We start from the raw sequence: 18,895 nt of genomic DNA on the forward strand, positions 1-18,895 counted from the left end.
AAGAAATCATTAGGATGATTTAAGGAAAATCACATTTAAAAGGTGATTTTCATGAGCAGTGTCAGGAAGGCTTAGCTGAAGATGGGTTTTATGCACCAGTAGGTACTGGGTGAGGTTGCCAGTATTTTTTATGGATAATTTTTTTTAATTTTTCATTTGCTTCCCCAAATAAAGGGAAAAAGAAGATGATTTCAAGTGTAAATGTCTTTTTCCTATCAGATATACCGTAATCTGTTTTATGTTCTGCCATGTCCAGGTATTCCTCTGTGTTTATAGATTAAAGCTTACAGGAGAAGAACCATAGGTACCTTTATATGTATATATATATACACACATAATTTATTTTGTTTTTACAGGTTACCAGAGTAGTGTTACTGTGGGTGAACAATCATTTTAATGACTTTGAAGGAGATCCTGCCATGACTCGATTCCTGGAAGAATTTGAAAAGAACTTGGAAGATACGGTAGGAGCAAAAAAGAATGAGTGTCACATTTTCTAGTGCTACATATTTCAGTTTTTGAGTGTTACCAATGCCCAAAGCTGTAGTCTCTAAGTGTAACAGTTAACAGGTGGCTTTTAACATGGGACATATTTGTTCTTAAGTATAAATTAGCTATAAAGGCCATATAAAGTAATACCTATGGCACTCGCTTGGGAGTTTTTGCATTTCTGCAAAAGAGGACAAGATTTACTTAGTAAGATCTGAAAATCTCATATCAAAAATCTGTTTTCTGGCACTTGGGGTATTTTTCATAACTGTTTTTCCATTTCTGATAAAAGAAACATTGCACTGCTTTTTGTGTCTTCCATGTTACAGCAAATGAAAGGCCATCTCAGATTGCTAAATATTGCCTGTGCTGCCAAAGCAAAATGGAGACAAATCACCCTGCAAAAACCTTCCAGAGATTCTCCCCTGTTTTTCAGCCTTCTTGGAGGCAGTGACAAAGGGTTTGGTATTTTTGTAGAGACTGTGGAGATAGGCAGCAAAGCAGCAGAAGCTGGACTTAAGCGTGGTGATCAGGTAAAAACAATTTCATTAATTTAAAATATTCTGCTTTACTCACCTCTTGGTTGTTCTCAACAGAAATGTTGTGCTGTGTGCTAAAACCAAACCACTGGCAGGTGTGGGAATGCCACTGCTCAGCTTCCATTTCTATCTGTTAAATGGGTTTCTATGAAATAATTTTCAAAATATTTAAATATTCCAAAAACTGAATGGGAAAAGAAACCAAGTTATGTTTATTTTTTGAAACTTTCTGATTGGAGATACGGTTACATTGAAACCATCAGATTGTTTCGTGGGATTGATTCTCACCTGATGTGTTTGATCCCACCTCACTGAGGCAGGTGGAACAGTGACTGGTCACACTCAATGAAAATGCAGCTTTTGAAGTGATATCTGTGGCTTATGATCCACCATTTCTGATTAATTGCAAGAATATCACATTATCATAGAAAATAAACTTACTTAAAGCATTTTTCAAGTAAAAGTGGAAGTCCTGACCTATTTACAGGATATAACTTCTCTGACATGATGAAAATAGTTATTTTACATGGAATGTTTTCATTCTGTAGCTGCTGTAAAGATAATATGGTAATTCCTGGGAAGTTTTTACTGTGCCTGTATTATCACCTTTGTATTTGTAAGTCTGTCAGATATATGGTCTCCTAATAGTCCCAATTTTTATTTCTTAAAGATAATGGAAGTAAATGGACAGAATTTTGAGAACATTACCTTCGTAAAAGCATTGGAAATCTTAAAGAATAACACACATCTCTCCATTACTGTAAAAACAAACATTTTTGGTGAGTAGACTTTATATATTATATATTTTGTGTGAGAGAAAAACTCCACTCCTTCTGGCTTTATGAGTGCAATAGAATTCCATCTTCTTTTTTCCAACTTGCTCTTGAGGTGAGAAGTTGTGCAGAAGTCCCCTCATTGTGCTTCTGTTTGCTTGGATAAGTTCTCATGTGCCAAGGGCTGCATGTTGAGTGGCACAGAGCCAGCACAGGCAGCTCTTCAGCTCCCTGAGAAATCCTCAGATGACTGTTTAAGCTGATTTAGTGTCCCTCCATGCAGTGGGGCTGAAGCAAAGCCAGGGGATCTGGACTAAAATATTTTTGCCAAGAAACGGCAGAAATTTAAGACTGGGTTTTTGTGAAACTTTCTTTAATGGCTGTATGAATGAGAGGATGAATTACCTTTATAATTGAAAAGGGGATATAAAAAGTGGTATGGCATATAAATGTGGCTTTTAATTGTCATCATGAATATAAACACCTAAATACCTCTTTAAAATCTCAGTCAAATAATCTGTTCTTTTTCCATAATCTTGTTCAGGCAACAGAATAACAAGAGCTACAGAAAGAAGGAGACTGTGCACAGGATAGCTCCTTCCTCCATAGTTGTATCCAAATCTTCTAATGGTTTTCTTCTCCTATTTCCTTCTCCCAGTTACCTGCCCTTGCTCACTATTGATTTTCTTTTCATTTTTATACTATGTTGATCACTGTGCAGCTAAAAAGGTTCAAGCCCTCAGCAGCTGCTTATTAGCATAATGCAAAAAAAAGCTTGAAACAACCAGAGTCACCAGTGGTCCAAACTAAGGGAAATGACATGAAATGAAGCATCACTAGAACTGAGACAGGGATAGGTCGTTCATTTGTGTTATAAATGTGAGCAACATACACTTGCAAGTGGGTTCTAATCTCCTTCTGCTAGCTGATACAATTTCAAGGTGATTTCTCTGATAAATTTTAATGAATTAGTATCTTGAAGCTTTTTTTAACAGTGATATTTATTATATTGACTTCCTAATTGAGTGTTAAGTCTCTGGTACTGACTATGAGCAATTCTTGTTGTTCTATTTAAATCTATACTGGGAAAGGTTGTAGCCTTAGCTTTTATTATACAACAGAAATGTACCATTTAATTGGACTTTCTGGACAGAAAGTTTTGGTTGCCTTTCTCATAGGGACAGTCTGAGTAATTTGCATTGTTTTCAGTTCAGCATTTTCCAGTATCACTGTATTTCCAATAGAAAATCCTGAATTTCTGACTTGAAAGATTTTCAAAAGATTTTAAAAGGATCTTTAAAGAAGTAATTGATGTTGACAAGACAATTTGAACATTTTTTTTTCACCTTATATATGTGGAAAGGAACAGAACAAACCCTCTATGATTTCCATGGAATTCTAGCTTTGAGAATGTCAGTGTGGGTTATAGACTAGCTTAGTTTCATAAATGCAGTAGGAAATCTGATGCAGCTTCTGTTCAGTAGTGTTAGTAGAGGCCGAGACAGTTTGGGAAAATATCAGTCTGTGTTGCAGTTACTCTTGAAAAGGCATGTGCACTCCATAACCTAAAAGATGCAAACAAAAAAGCCAATAAATGCATAGTGCTTATTGCCCTGAATGCAGTGTTTCCTTATCCTCTCTCTGGGATGTCAGAGGCAAAAGGTTTGAGGGGAAAAGATTTCATTGTGAAGTTCTGAGTGTGCAAATGTTACGACAACTGTATCTTCTCTTACAGTGTTTAAGGAGCTGCTCTGCAGGATAGGGCAGGAGAAGAATGGAATCCCACATATTCCAAAAATTGCAGAAAAGAAAAACAACCGTTATTCTATCCCAGATATGCCTGGAGATGTGGAACAGATGTTTCCCCGCGAAAAAGGAAACAAGAAAATGAAAGCAAACACTGTATCTGGTGGGAGGAACAGAATCAGGAAAATTTTAGACAAGACCCGTTTCAGCATCTTGCCTCCAAAACTGTTCAGGTTTGTCAGACCCTTTGTCAAAAAGTAATGGTTCCTGTTTGGGTTGTGATACTTTAATCATAGAATGGTTGGAAGGGGATTGGGTTGAGAGGGAACTTAAATATCTTAAAAACTATCCCATTCCAGCCCCTCCCATGGGCAGGGACACCTTCCACTCTCCCAGGTTGCTCCCAGCCCCATCCAGCCTGGCCCTTAACACTTTCAGGGATGGGGCAGCCACAGCTGCTCTGGGCAACCTGTGCCAGGGCCTCACCAACCTCACAGGGAGGAATTTCTCCCTAACATCTACCTAAAACCAACCCTCCTTCAGCCTCAGGCCATTAACAGATACCAGTTGCTTAGTATTTCCAGTCATTATGTCCATGTTGCTTATGTTTTTTAAAAAATCATGACACCTGCCCCATGAATGCAGAACAAGACCAAAATGTCTTTTCTCTCCGCATGAACGCTTTCAAATCTTTATCCCCATCTTGTTTTGAAAGCCTGTCTACAGCATGTAATTAAAATAGCTGAACACAATTATTTTTCTTAGTTTCATTCATGCCATGGTGAAAAGGAGGAGTTTAATGCAGATAACTGAAGCAGCTCTGTTTTGCAGCGATGGCAGCGTGAGCCAGTCCCAGGATGACAGCATCGTGGGGACGCGGCAGTGCCGGCACAGCCTGGCCATCATGCCCATCCCAGGCACCCTGTCATCTAGCAGCCCTGACCTGCTGCAGCCCACAACCAGCATTCTGGATTTCTCTAACCCTTCAGGTAAATGGCAGCTTGAGGTTGATTTACAGGATGGTTAGCAAGGCAGCTGGGTCAGGGGGAATATTGCAATGTACTCGCATCACTGGTGCTGAGTGCAGTTGCCTGGCATTGTTAGGCATCCTGTGGGCCTGACAGGGATGAAACTGAAATGTACAGAAAATCCACACTGCCTGAGCTTCTCTTGCCTACTTTTTTTAGGTCATGTGAGACTTACTTATGTTTTACAAAGAAATGTATGTTGCCAGTTTTGAGAGCCTTTAATTTACTTGGCTCTGGTGGAAGGAGATAATTTTTGCTTGCCCCTTTGCCATCTCTCCTCAGTGCTTTGACTTGTCCATCCTTCTATCTGCCAGTATATATTTCAAGCAGTATTGTGGATAGAATAGGACTGCCGTGGTACCAGCACAGTGATTTTCATGTTTTACAAACATTATGTATACTCAACAGTATGTTTAAAATCCTAAAAAATGTTTTGAGATATGTGGTCTGGGCTTTCATTGCTGTTGCTGTAGGAATCCACTTTATGGGGTGGCTGCAGGGACTATTGTTGCAATAGGCAGCTGCCTGTGGTCAGAATATTTTTTCCCCTATTTTAAGTGTAAGTTCTGTACATAGTGGCATATTCTGTAAAGTGTTTTGTGACTGTGACTTACGTTTACATAAACCTGCAGATTTCCCCTTTAAAAGGGAAGTGCACAGATATATCCTATCAGGTGCATAAATACCCATAGCAAAAAAGTTCCCTTTTTGCTGCAATTCCAGATTCTTTGCTGCCTGCATGAGAGCTACACGTTTTTCTAAAAATCTTCATTTAATACTATACAAGTTACTGCTTAATATGAAATGGTGGTAACTGGTTCATCTTGGATAGAATCACAGAATGATTTGGGTTGGAAAGAACCTTTAATGGTCAAATATTCCAAGCCCCCTGCCATGGGCAGGGACATCTTCAGCTGGCTCACTTAGCTTTACTTTAAGCTTGCTATAACAAATATGCTGCCAGTTTGAATGTCAGAGAAAACCAAATTATTTCTGACAGTGTACACTTGACAAGTTTTGTGAGAATCTCAATCTTGATTTTGTGTTGATACGATTTTTTTCTTTTTCTCCTGTCTGCAGCTGTTGGGTTTTACTGTAAGTATCCTCATGTAAAGCATCCTGCAGACCTTAATATTGCATGGCTTGCCTGTAAATTTAACACTATCAGACATTGCACTGACATAGTTATTACTGTGGGGCATTGGATAGCCCTGTGCTCTGTGATTTTCCTTAGAACAAATCCATAGGTTCCTATACAGGCACAGTGCTGTGCTGAGGCTAAGACCTGCATTTTATTTTCCCATTTCTGCCCCCAGCACACTGAATGACTTCTTGCAGGTTCCTCTGCTTCTCTGTGGCCTTGCTTTAAAGGGATGAAGTTGCTTATATCTCTTTCATAGAACTGAAGTTTCAGAGGATAACAGTTTAGAGATTTAGTTTGTTCTTCTGTTGTACTTCATAACTAAAATTCTGTGCATGCCAACCTGAAATGTGCTTTGTATTGTCAAAATGAGCTGAATAATGCATAAAAAATTTTAATTTAATAATTTATGTTTGCCTGCTTAAAAGCAAAGACTATGAAGACAGAAATGTACCTGTAATTTTTCCCTTATCTGTCACAAGTTACATTGTTTTGGTTGCATGGGTTTGAGGTTTTTTTGTTTATTTGTTGGTTTTGGGTTTTTGGTTTTTTTTTACTTTTTTCTCCCCAATTAAATTTCAGTTTTACACCTTGAATGTGTTCTTGTTTTTAGGTATGTTGATACCAAAGTATAGATGTTTCCCTCTTGTGTTTCCTTATTATCACTTTTGTGACAGGCACTTCTCTAATTATTCAATATGTCATTTCCACCACTTTCACTCTGAAATAAAGTACAAATACTTCTCCCTTATATTGTCCCTCTTCACATATATATTGAACTTCTCATATTCAGCTAGAACCCAGCTTCTGATGAGAATGTTCTGATAATGTTTTAATCAAAATCATAAAACTGTTAAAGGAATTGGCTTTCAATTGGAATTTTTTTAGCCTATGTTTTCTTCCATCTTAAAATTTATTTACAGCTGATGTTGAGCCTTTCTTTTTTCCAATGGGTGGGACCTTTTGTGCTGGATCATAGATTACCTGCTTACCTTTTACCTTGAAATTCCTTCTACTTGTGCCCATAACACATATAAATCCTGATGCAAGGAAAAGTAACCCCAAAGATCTTTGTTGCCTCCTTAAGCAGTGGATTTTGGTGGAGGCAAATCAATGTATAGGCAGTGGGGTGAGCAGCATCTGAAACTGTGCTCAGAGAGCTGCTGCTGGCAGTGCCTGAAGGACCTGGGTGCTCTGCCCAGCAGGATGGTTCCCTGGGCTGGTTCCCCTTGGGCAGAGGGACACCTGATCGTCACCAGGGCTCCAGGGCAGCTCATGGCTCAATCCACAGATTTGGCACTCAAGGGCTGGACAAATAGCAGTGAAAGAAGAGAAGGGGAGGGCTGTTTGGGAAGTGTTGCTTTAATGACAGCCCTTCCCTCACTGGGGATCTCTGATGCAGCAGTTATGGCTCATGTGCCTCTGCTGTGGTTTTGGAGAGCTTCAGGCTCTGAAAGCTTGGCTGAGGGCTCAGCAGCATCCTCCCACCTTCTCAGCTCTGCAGAAGAGTTGTGAAGTTTTAGTCTTCAGGGAAGGGAAAACTGGGCTGTCCTGTGCTTGAAATTACTGTGCATTTTGACTCCTGACATTTTTTTAAAAATCAGTTTTATTTAGAAAATCAAACTTTCTGTAATAACTAATAGAGTAAATTATTTGCAATCATCAAGCTGTGAATTAAACACATGTTTCTGTAGATATTTATTTCCTGCTGTAGGCTGCCTCAGATAAAGCTGTTCTCTAATGCATTTATAATACATAAAATGTGCTATAAATAAGTACACCAGCCAGAGAATTAACTGCTGGCAGCAGCTTAGTTCCTTCAGGGGAAAGAGTGAGGGTAAAAGCTCGTGGCTAGTTCTGGGAACAACCAAATCTCCTTTTCCTCCTCATATCCTCCCACCCCAAGCCCATCCATCCGTACTTGGTGGCTTCCCATCCCTGGGAAGAGTGCCCTGGCACGTGTGTGGACCTGGCTCTCACAGACACAAGGGAGCCAAAGCAGGAATGATGCTGCCAAAGTTTTTAAGACATGCTGTGAAGGAACAGTGCACAGTCTACTTACATACCTGCATGTCTTGTGCTTTGATTGGGGTCATGGTATGGTAGAGTAATTGGGTTTTAGAAGAACAGAGAGGAGTAAAGTCTTCTTTTTTCCTTACAAAGATGAAGAAAAAGCCAGAGTATTTTAAATATTTTTTTAATCCAGGATAGTTTTTTCCCCCAGAAGCTGGTTGTTTTTGTTTCCTGATGATCAAATGGGACAGTAAATCATAGAATCACGGAATGGTTTGGCTTGCTATAAGATCATCTAGTTCTTCCCCACACCTTCCACTAGACCAGGTGCTCCGAGCCCCATCCAGTCTGGTGTTGAACACCTCCAGAGATGGAGAATCCACAACCTCTGTGGGCAGCCTGTGCCAGGGCCTCACCCCCCTCACAGAGAAGAAATTGTCCCTGATATCCAATTAAACCTGCCCTCCTTCAGCTCAAGCCAATTCCCCCTTGTTCTATCACATGCCCTTGTAAAATATCTCTCCAAGTGACCTTGTGTCTTTTCAAGGGAAAAGTACATCACACATTAAAGGTGTTACGCTCTTTTTTTAGATATTCCAGATCAAGTGATCCGAGTTTTCAAAGCAGATCAGCAGAGCTGTTACATCATCATCAGCAAAGACACTACAGCAAAGGAGGTGGTGAGTCATGCTGTCCATGAGTTCAACCTGACAGGAGCCCCTGAGACCTATTCCCTGTGTGAGGTGTCCGTCAGTCCCGAGGGGGTCATCAAGCAGCGGCGCCTCCCGGACCAGTTCTCCAAGCTGGCTGACAGGATCCAGCTCAATGGACGGTGAATATCCCTTGTTTTACTTGGCTTTTGTTTGGCTTTCAAGATTGAAACGTTGCATGTTGGAAGAGACCTCCATGATAATTAATCCCCAATATCAGGGAGAGGTGTTTTAATTAAAAATAGATGGGTGTCTGTTGGAAGTACAAGCAAGTAATTGCCAGTAACTTACACTTCCCTCTCTTCTTTGGATCACCTTCCTCTTCTCCACCCAAAAATCCCTCTCTAAATAGACAATGAGCTTGCTTGATGGCAGCTAAATTTAGCAGATCAAGATAATGTATATAGTGGTTTACATTTAGAGAAAAAGGTTATATTTGTTTTGATACTTCTCACATGTACTTGAGGGTTAAAGAATATAATTAATTTCTTTCTCAGTGTCATGCTGCAATGAACTGATACTAACCTGAGATAAATTCTTCCATTTTTAAGTAAACTGTTCTGAATGTTTCTGAAATGTTAAGTGCTTTGGTTTTATCTGATGACCTGATCCATACCAGAAGAAAGTTTATTAAAGTAAAATATTCTGTAGTTGTCTTTGCTAGGTAACAGAGGGAATTTATGAGTAATAAACTTTTGTGTATCTGAAAGTGATTTACCTGGGACCATGGAATGAATTTTCCAGATATATTTTCATTTCCTGCATACTCTGTGCCTCATGCAAATATTAGTATGCTACAGCAAATTTATGGAAAAAAAACCACACTAAATTTGTGTAAGAAATCTAGAAATACATTAACAGGAGATTTCTCAGGGCTAGTGTGTTCTCGAAATGATGTTTTCACTGCTGAATTTACAAATGGAAAAGGTGAGCACTACAGCATATTACAGAATATGGTGTAAAAATATTAACAAAGAGCTTTTGAAATGTTTGTTTACTTAAGTAATGGTGCTATTTTACATTAACTGAAGTACAAGGTTATGTTGTTCCTTCTTGTCTCTAATGCTTACAGTGATTGGTATAGTTCAATGTCTTTGTGTTCACAAACCCTCTGAAGAGCATCTCTAATGTGTTGTTCCTCAATCATTCTTCAGCTATTATCTGAAAAACAATATGGAAACAGAAACCTTATGCTCAGATGAGGATGCTCAAGAGCTACTCCGAGAGAGCCAAATTTCCCTCCTGCAGCTGAGCACCATTGAGGTGGCCACTCAGCTTTCCATGCGGGACTTTGAATTATTCCGCAACATCGAGCCAACGGAATACATCGATGACCTTTACAAGCTGGACTCCAAAACAGGCAATGCTCACCTGAAACAGTTTGAGGATGTCATAAATCAAGAGACCTTCTGGGTTGCCATGGAAATTTTAGCAGAACCAAACCAACTCAAAAGAATGAAGATTATTAAGCATTTTATTAAAATTGCTCTCCACTGTCGAGAATGCAAGAACTTCAATTCCATGTTTGCGGTGATAAGGTAAAATACTTCCCATTTCTCAGATCTGATTGGTGCTGTCACAGGCAGTTCTGGTAATCCACATGAAAGGAGAGAAATGGGAATAACCTGAGCAGACTACAGCTGGGGCTGGAGGGATTTTCTAAAGCCAGACTGGTCAGAGGTGGATTGTCACTGGAGCCTCTGCCCTGTCACCTCCTCAGGCCTGTTGGGGTGCTAGGTGTGACAGTCTTTTTCACTGGTACCTCACAGGAAAAGAAAAGATGGGTATAAAGCACTGTGTGATTGATGAACTGCAGAAACCTGCCTGGCACTGTGTCATTTTCTGTGACTTTGGCACCCAATTTCCCTTCTTTGTGTCAGTCACTGTTACTTTTCCAGGGTGCACCGAGTCGTATATGTGATGATGAGATTATTTTATTTCTTCCTTGCATTGTAAGGACTTCCTCAAATTAGTCTTGTTTTGGTTTCATTTTCCTTCTCATTCTTTCCTGTCATCTGCTTGCTTCTCTATTTTATTTTTCCCCTTTTCAGTTGCACATTTAAGCTTTCTCTTCTGATTTATACTGAATGCTGGTGCTTTAACAGCATGAGTTCATCATTTCCTGTATTTGCAATTATCTTACACCCAGCCTTTACTGTAGGAAAAAAAAGACACTGTGATTCATCAGACAAAGATCTGGATTTGTGCTGTATTCCAGCAGCATTATTGAAAACACCATTTTAAAATATTTTCTTCCATGTCTAACCAGTTCATCAAATCTATTGGCTTGTAGTTAGTCATTAAAGAATTCATGAGTTTCTGTGAAGGGTACTGGACAGTCATTGACACTGTGGCTGCTTATTATGTGGGAACACACACATGGATACTGATTCTAATTTTTATATTCTGCTCCCTAATTTTTCATGGTTTATTCTAGGTAAGGAAATTACTCTTTCTACTTCTACTTCTCATTTAAGTCCAATCAGGCCATGACTAAAGTGGTCTTTTGTCTGGGAAAAAAAAAGGCAAATAAGTTAGTTTTTGTTTTACTGTTATTTCCAGAAGAGTATTTTTTTGTTAACATATGGCACAGGGGTTTTCTTTCTTGCCTTGTCCTGCACAGCAGTTTGGTGCCATATGTCTCATGAAATAGGAAGATAACCATCTTAATGTAGCGTGGAAAAGAGGAGCTGTGGGCTGGCATATGTTTCATTTTTTCATGTAGGAGAAGGCTTTGTTTGGCATAGCATGGAGAGAATTTTGTCTAAAAAATAAAGCAAATACAAAATAAATTTTTGAAAAAAATAATATCTGAGAATAGCAAATTCAGTGATAATGTGGCTCTGGATTTGCTAAGCAATGCTGCAGCACATCCCTTTCCAGCTCTGCAAAGGTGAGGACTTTGCAATTACTGCAGAATTCCTTGAACATAGGTGATGACAAATTATGATAGGGAGAGTGGATTTAATTTATTAAGTGTTTTTATTTAATGGGGTGTTTCTGCATGCAAATAATTCTGGATATATTTTTACTTAGTGGGAATGAGGGCATAGTGACAAGTTTTAGCATATCTGCTGCTTCCAATTCTCAGTCAGTTGCTCATTTACAAATGCTCTTGTTTGAAGCTCTGAAGTCAGAGAATCACAGAATGATTTGGGTTGGAAGAGACCTTAAAGATAATCTCATTCCACCCCCCTGCTATGGGCTGGGACACCTTCCACTACGCCAGGTTGCTCCAAGCCCCATCCAGCCTGTCCTTGAGCGCATTAGGGATGGAGCATCAACAGCCTCTCTGGGTAGCTTGTGCTGGGGTCTCACCACCCTCAGAAGGAAAAATTTCTTTCTAAAGTCTTGCCACTTCTGCCTGGGGATGAGCTCTGCACTGTTCTCATTTTCTGTGCAGTCATTGGTTCACCTCATGCATTTTTTACCATTTTTGTTCTTACTGTGGTATACATTTTTACAGGATTCTTAAATAAATGTCAGTCCTGTATTACAGAGATACTATTTTGGCAGTAATTTGAAATTTGTACCTTGAGCAGTCATGGTTTTTACCAGTCCTGTTTAAACAGCAGAGGGTTATTGTGATGAGCCTGTAGCCTGCTATTCACCCAGCTCCACAGTTAACCTTGGTAAAGCTATTTTTAATCCTTAAAAAAACAACCCCCCAACCCTTCACTTCCTTCTGAAAGGTAACAATTCCACTCACAGCTAATAATGAAACATTTCTGCCTTGCAGTGGGTTAAATCTTGCACCAGTAGCTCGTCTCAGAGGCACTTGGGAAAAGTTACCCAGCAAGTATGAAAAGCACCTCAGAGACCTTCAAGATCTTTTTGATCCATCTCGAAACATGGCAAAATATCGCAACATCCTCAGCAGCCAGAGCATGCAGCCTCCAATTATCCCACTTTTCCCTGTTGTCAAGAAAGATATCACATTTCTGCATGAAGGTAATGTCAAACAGAGAGAAAATAAATGCAGCATTGAATGTACTTCAGCCCTTTCTTCAGTGCTCTGTGTGTCCACATGTGTCTAACGAAGCTGCCACCAGTAGGATGCTTTTGAGGGATCTTTTGTAGGAGTAAAATAAAATAGAACTGGGAATGCCTAATGGAAGAGACTGGTCCTAGACAAAAATTAAAAATAAAATGCATATTTTTAATATTTTGAAAGCAATGCTGTAATCCTCCTCAGCTGTCCTGAGGTTTAGGGTGGAAGCGTAGGTGAGTGTGCTGTCTGGTAGCTGTATTACTTCAATGTTTTCTCTTAGAAAAAACTTGTTGCTGTAATGTTTCCAGGTTTTCATTCCATGTTGTGGCATGCACACAGTGCTACACCTCCTACTCTTGCTTTCAACATTTTCAAGGGATTTTGTTTAAATATTTCCATCTTATTCCCTTTATACAAAGTCCTGTTTACAACTGGTTGAGGTGAACCACTTCCAAATATGCTTAATTCTTGGTTGAGATGGTTGAGAACTATCTGAACTTCTTTCCTGATGTGAATGTTGTTCATGTCAATTCTGTATTTATATTATTTTAATATTGTGCAAGTGAATTTGGGCATAATTCGCTTATTCCTTTTTCCTCCTACTAATACTTTTTACTTTAGAAATCAGTTAACAAAAGAATGTAGGGTAGTCCAAATGGGTTTGATTCCATCAGTGTTTTGAGAGAACATCCTGTGTTCCTGCTACTTTGATTAAAAAAATTGTGTCGATTGTGGGACACGGAAGGGAGGAGACTAACAAGGGAAGAACTAGAAGCACAGTGGCTGTTCAGAAGTATTTGTTACTCCTTTTTTTCTTTCCTTATGTGTGTGTTTCAATTATGCAGGCAATGATTCTAAAGTGGATGGCCTGGTAAATTTTGAGAAGCTGCGGATGATTGCCAAGGAAATCCGCCAAGTTGTCCGAATGACCTCTGCAAACATGGATCCAGCTGTGATGTTCAGACAAAGGTGTGCAAAGGGAGGGGCAGCAGCACTGAAGGGGTCTCGCTGTGGGGGGATCTGGGTGTCTGTGTGCACCAGCACGTTGGTATTTCGTTGTGTACGTCGTCATTGACATCTACCATCAAACCACAGCCTTTATCAAATTATGGCAAAACAGTTGATGCTTTCCAGACCTGCTTTGAATGACTAATAAACCAATTTATTGCCTTTAAAAAGCACAGAATAAGTTCTAATTTTAATGATACATGTTTCTGCCAAATAAAATGTTAGTGTCAGTAGAGTTTTGAGAGAGGTATAATATTACAGGGTACAATATTTAGATATGAGAGATAAAAAGCACCTAAATCACTGATGTATAGATCTGAAATGCTGTTTCAAAACAAAACCCCACTGATAACATATTAAATTCAAACTAAATATTTTTTATTTGTTCTAAGCACAGCTTGTTCCACCTACATAATGTTTGATATGTTCAAGCTTCAGCAGGTGGAGGGTTTTTTCTTGGCTTATTCTTCTTATTTTTTTCTTTTTATCCTGATGCTGAATATCACCAGGCTTGGTGTTAACAAAGTGCAGAATAAAAACAACATAACTCTTAATCTGCTGCTGATTAGCTCTAGATTTTATTTAGTGGAAATGAATTATTTCCTGCATCTGTTTTCTCCCCACTGGCTGAACTGAAAGCATCAGTGGCTCTGATGTTGTGTCCATACAGGGTCCTGACCCTGCAGGTGTCTGTGGGATGGGTGGTGGCCTCTCTCCTTGCACTGTCTGCCTCAGACTGATGGGCCAGACAAGCCCCCTCAGGGAGTTGGGTCATGGCTGGGTTAGCCACATGGCTCTGACTTCAGAAAATGGCAAAATTCTCTCCTGAGCTGCCCATACCTGTGTGCACCCCAGCAGAGGAGAGCTCTCTGAGCGCCTTGGAGACACAGGGGACAGTTTTTGGGTGAAGTGTGCTTCATCCACCCAAAATTGCAGTCTTCTGTGCAGTTGTGATTCTCTCTGATGTGTGAATTCAGTTACATCTGTGCAGTGGAAGGAGACAGGGCATGCAAGGATAGGGAGCCTCTATAGGAGCATAGAGATTTGGTTCCCTGTGGTATTCCGGTGGTCAGGATTCACAGAGGAGCATCAGTTCTGTCTGGTTTTTGTTTGCAAGGCAGGCTATCAGGAAAGATGTTTCTTTTTTTCAAGCATTTAAAGCCAGCCTGGATTTGGCTCTGAGCAGCCTGGTCTAGTGGAAGGTGTGTGGGGGATGTAAGGGGATGAGCTTTGGTGTCCCTTCCAAACTGTTCTGTGATTCTAAAAATGGCCCAGTCTGAGCCAAAAATAACAGATCCTTGTTAATGTTACTTTGTTTCACAGTGGAGATTCGCTTTTATACGGTTGGATAGAAATTAGCAAGATTGCATTTTTAACATAAAATTACAAAGTCAGTTACTGAAAAGTTGTGATTGCGTTTCAGAAACTTTGGCATTCACAGCTGAAATTAGTCTATAAATAACCTCCCTGATGGCCCATGCACTTCCTAAGACCTCATGAAGTCTAATCATTACATAAATTTAATAATAAATTGTTACCTTTAGTATGTTTTTCAGAATTTCAGAGCACATTTTAATGACTGTAGTTTAAATTACACACTCTGCCATAAACTGGTTAGGCATCCAATATTAGAGATAGTGCCAAAGATTAAAAGAAATTAATTCCATGTTTTCATGTAATTTATATTAATTTTCATTGTCTCTCATGTTTGATCTCTCAGTTTGTGTTATGAAGCATCAAATAAATGCTTTTGAAGATAAAAAAATCAACAAGAAAAGTCTATATTAGTGGTAACATGAGACTTGCTCACAAGTTCATTGCCAATTACTGAGAGCATCTAGGCTTTCAAGGTGTATTTGGCAACTGGCTTGTTTTCCAGCCAACAGTCAAGAGAAAACAAAATCATAAACTTGAATATTGATAGTGATGATTTCTCATACACTTTCAACAGGCAAAGAATAAATTAATTTTATCCCATTTTCTGCAATATGAATGAGTTTCACTCCATCAAATTTGAATTTGACTTACAGGAAAATAAATTAATGCAAGTTTGAGTTTTTCAATTCATAGGTTAAACAAAAAACTGATAGATATCAAAGTATTTGTCAAGTCTTGCCGCTGCATTTCATGAAAACATTGTGTTATTGTTTGAGAAGAATTTGGCTGTATAGAGATTTTTCTTTTCTGTTCTTTCCTGTCTACATCTTTCTTCCTGACTCTCAACTGTTTTATTTTTTTCCTGTGCTTTTCTGTTCAAATACATGCTTCAATGTATATGGCTCTTGCTTACAGGAAGAAGAGGTGGAGAAGTTTGGGGTAAGTGTAGAGCTGAATGCAACTAAGATAAATAAAGATTATGCAACTCTTAACATACTGCATCCTCCTCGTTAGTGCATGCATCTGAAATACAGCATGCATTTTATTAACCCTGCAATACATGTTCTTTTGAAAACAGGAGTGAGGGGTTACAGCCAACATTTTACTGCAGCTATAAGAATTCTGAGTTGCTTTTGTGTAGTTGATAAGCTGTTTGAGTTTTGGCTTTGTGCATTAAAAAACCTTGCTGTGCAGTTATATTGGAAGGCAAACTATTGTGGGAAGGAAATGAAATAAGTAACTTGCCTTTTAACATGTGACTGGAAAGTTGAAGCCATTCTGCATTTTAAACTATAAAGACACTTTGACTTGTGGTAATGATGTAGTAATTTCCTCCCTGAGGTTTATCTTCAGGCAACCTTCAAAGTATTTATTTTTAGCATATGTTTAAAATGTATCTCACATTTCCTGCACCAAAATCCTCATTGATCCTCCTGGGTGTATTGGTCGTGTGAGGTCTGGATCATGGAATGACTTAAGAGGAGAGTTCTGATGTTGGCCAGGGAAATTCCTGCCTGGCCCAGGACAGTGATTTTAAGACTGTCATTGTAGCCATATTTTATGTGTTCTGTGTTACCTTTGCATAGCAGTGATGGGGACAGTGGCAGGACTTGGGCTGGTCATACTGGGCTTAGCAGGTTTGGAGAGTGGTCCCTGATGCTGGTGTGGATGCCCTTGGCTGGCAGCATTGGTGTTCAGTAATCAACTGCTCACAAGGCAGCTCATGGGGAGAAATAGCCAGGACCCGTGGAACCACTGTAATTTCTAACCCTTGGAATTACTGTGAATGCAAGAGAATAAGGAAAAATAATTGTTAAAAGAAATAGAATTAAATTGCCTTAAAAAGTCAAATCCAGACTTGAAAAAAAGAACAAACCAGTGTGTACATAAACAACAAAATATTTCTATCATTTAAAATAAACATAATTTTCTGATCATTGCAGAATAGCTTTGTCCTTATCCATCAAGAGACATGAGTGTCCCCTTGGTTTGAATAGCTGTGAACACTCCATCATGCCTTTTGCTGCTCCTAGTCTCCAATAACATTACTTTTTTATTTAATTAAGCTATAAATTGCTGAGAGCTTTTAAGCTTCTGTTTTCTCTCAGAATGATTTATTTAACATGTCTGAAAATATTGCAGTCAGCTGTTTTCCAACATCTATTTTCTAAGCTCATTTTACTTGATTCCTTGGATTTTCTCTAACAACATGTTTCATTCTGACTCCTTTGGCCATTATGGCTCTTCTGTGCCTGATGTTGTTTATTCTGCCACTTGTGATTCTGTAAACACACAAGATCTTGATAAATGTCTTCATGTAGCTTTAAAATTTTTCATCTGAATATTTAAAAATCCCCACACAAACCCAGCTTTGAACAACTCTGACATTTTCCATTAGAATTTACATGTGACTTGTACTGTGATCTCCATTTATTTAAAAATGCATCAGAACTGGTGTGGCTGTAGGACTTGGCAGTTGAAACAGAGGTGACTGTGTTTAAACCATACCCTGATCAGTTGTTTGCTCACTTTTCCGGTGTGAATAGGAGTGACTGTCAGGGAGACTAACTCATGTTCTTTAACAGTATTATTTATTTTTGCTTCAGTTACTGATAGATCTGAGAGCTCAAAATTAGGAGTATTGAGGAGTATCCTCTTTCATAGATGCAAATCCGTACAAGTCTGGGTGTATGTTTATCATCACTGCCTTCCTTGCCTTTCTTGGGATACATTTTTTAATGAGCTGCTCTTCTGTGAATGTTTTTAATTAATTGAAGAAAGAAGTTAAGTGTGTAATCAAATGCACTTTGTACATTTAACATAATTTGCCCCTTGTTTAACCTTTATGAGAAGCTCAGTTCTCTAAGAGGATTGCAGTGGTCACTCACTTCTGTGCTCAGCTAAGTGCTGGAAGTTTCTGTGTAAGCCTGATGCACACAGTGGGTACCCAGTTCCTTAAACCACCAAAGTTACCAAGTTTGTCCACTTTTAGAATCTGCAGTTGAATTCATAGAGCTGTTAAGGTTGGAAAAGACCTCTGAGATCATGAAATCCAACCATCAACCCAACACCACCACCATGTTGACCGCTAAACCATGTCCTCAAGTGCCTTAAACATGTGTTTTTTGAGCACTTCCAGGGATGGTGACCCCACCACTGCCCTGGGCAGGCTGTTCCAGGTCTTGACAATCCTTTCCATGAAGAACTTTTTCCTAATGTCCAAGTTAAACCTCTCCTGGCACAACTTGAGGCCATTTCTTGTTGTCAACTGTTGGTCCTGCAGCACAAGCCTGGGGTTCATTAGTGGAGCTGAATGAGTTCCACACACAACACTGCTCCTTGTTCTTCCCAGCTCCACATTTCCATAGGCAGTCCTGCTCTAGGCTCAAATCCCTGCTCTCAATTTACCCAAATACGTTAAGACAATTGTTGTTTTAATGCTGTTCATCTTTTTTAACTCATTTGCATCAGCATGCACTAGCCCTAACTGAAGATTATTGGTATTAATCTGCTTTGGCCTATGCTGCTGTAGCTCTTTGTTGCTGTTGAGAACTGAACCTTTAGTGCTTTGATCTTTTCTCTCCTAGGTCTCTGAGCCAGGGCAGCATGAACTCGAACATGCTGGACGTGCAGGGAGGGGCTCACAAGAAGCGCGCGCGCCGCAGCTCGCTCCTCAATGCCAAGAAGCTCTACGAGGATGCCCAGATGGCCAGGAAGGTGAAGCAGTACCTGTCCAACCTCACTGTGGAGACAGATGAAGAGAAGATCCAGATACTGTCACTTCAGTGTGAACCTGCATACAGCACTTGTAAGTACAGTGAGCTAGAACAGCAACATGATCAATAGCATTTATAAAAAAGGTTGTTCTTCTCTAAAAATACTCTTAAACTTTTCTTCCAAGGAGAGAGAGTACTGTAGGAAGGGTTGTTTTGTCAGTTCTTGTGTGTTCATGTTTTGGTTGAGCTCAAAAAATTTCTGTGATGTTTTTTATTTTGACCTTTGGTTCCTAAAGCTGTGTGTCTTCCCATCAGTCTGGCAGGAAATCCAATAGCACATCAACCCTGCTGTCCTTGCACTGAG

The 18,895-nt window shown here is 39.5% G+C and overlaps 1 protein-coding gene across 1 annotated transcript in view; it reads left to right on the forward strand.

Moving 5' to 3' along the window:
- Nucleotides 1–18,895, forward strand: part of RAPGEF6 (Rap guanine nucleotide exchange factor 6) — a 122,398-nt gene that overhangs the window by 84,696 nt on the left and 18,807 nt on the right. Inside the window, 11 exon segments of the mRNA XM_030957466.1 lie at nt 357–464; nt 819–1,022; nt 1,699–1,807; nt 3,537–3,780; nt 4,379–4,536; nt 8,321–8,561; nt 9,594–9,977; nt 12,179–12,390; nt 13,276–13,399; nt 15,731–15,754; nt 18,403–18,623. Of these exon segments, the coding sequence (XP_030813326.1) occupies nt 357–464; nt 819–1,022; nt 1,699–1,807; nt 3,537–3,780; nt 4,379–4,536; nt 8,321–8,561; nt 9,594–9,977; nt 12,179–12,390; nt 13,276–13,399; nt 15,731–15,754; nt 18,403–18,623 (2,029 nt within the window).

This window comes from Camarhynchus parvulus, chromosome 13, assembly GCF_901933205.1.
Source record: "Camarhynchus parvulus chromosome 13, STF_HiC, whole genome shotgun sequence".
Taxonomy (NCBI): Eukaryota; Metazoa; Chordata; class Aves; order Passeriformes; family Thraupidae; genus Camarhynchus; species Camarhynchus parvulus.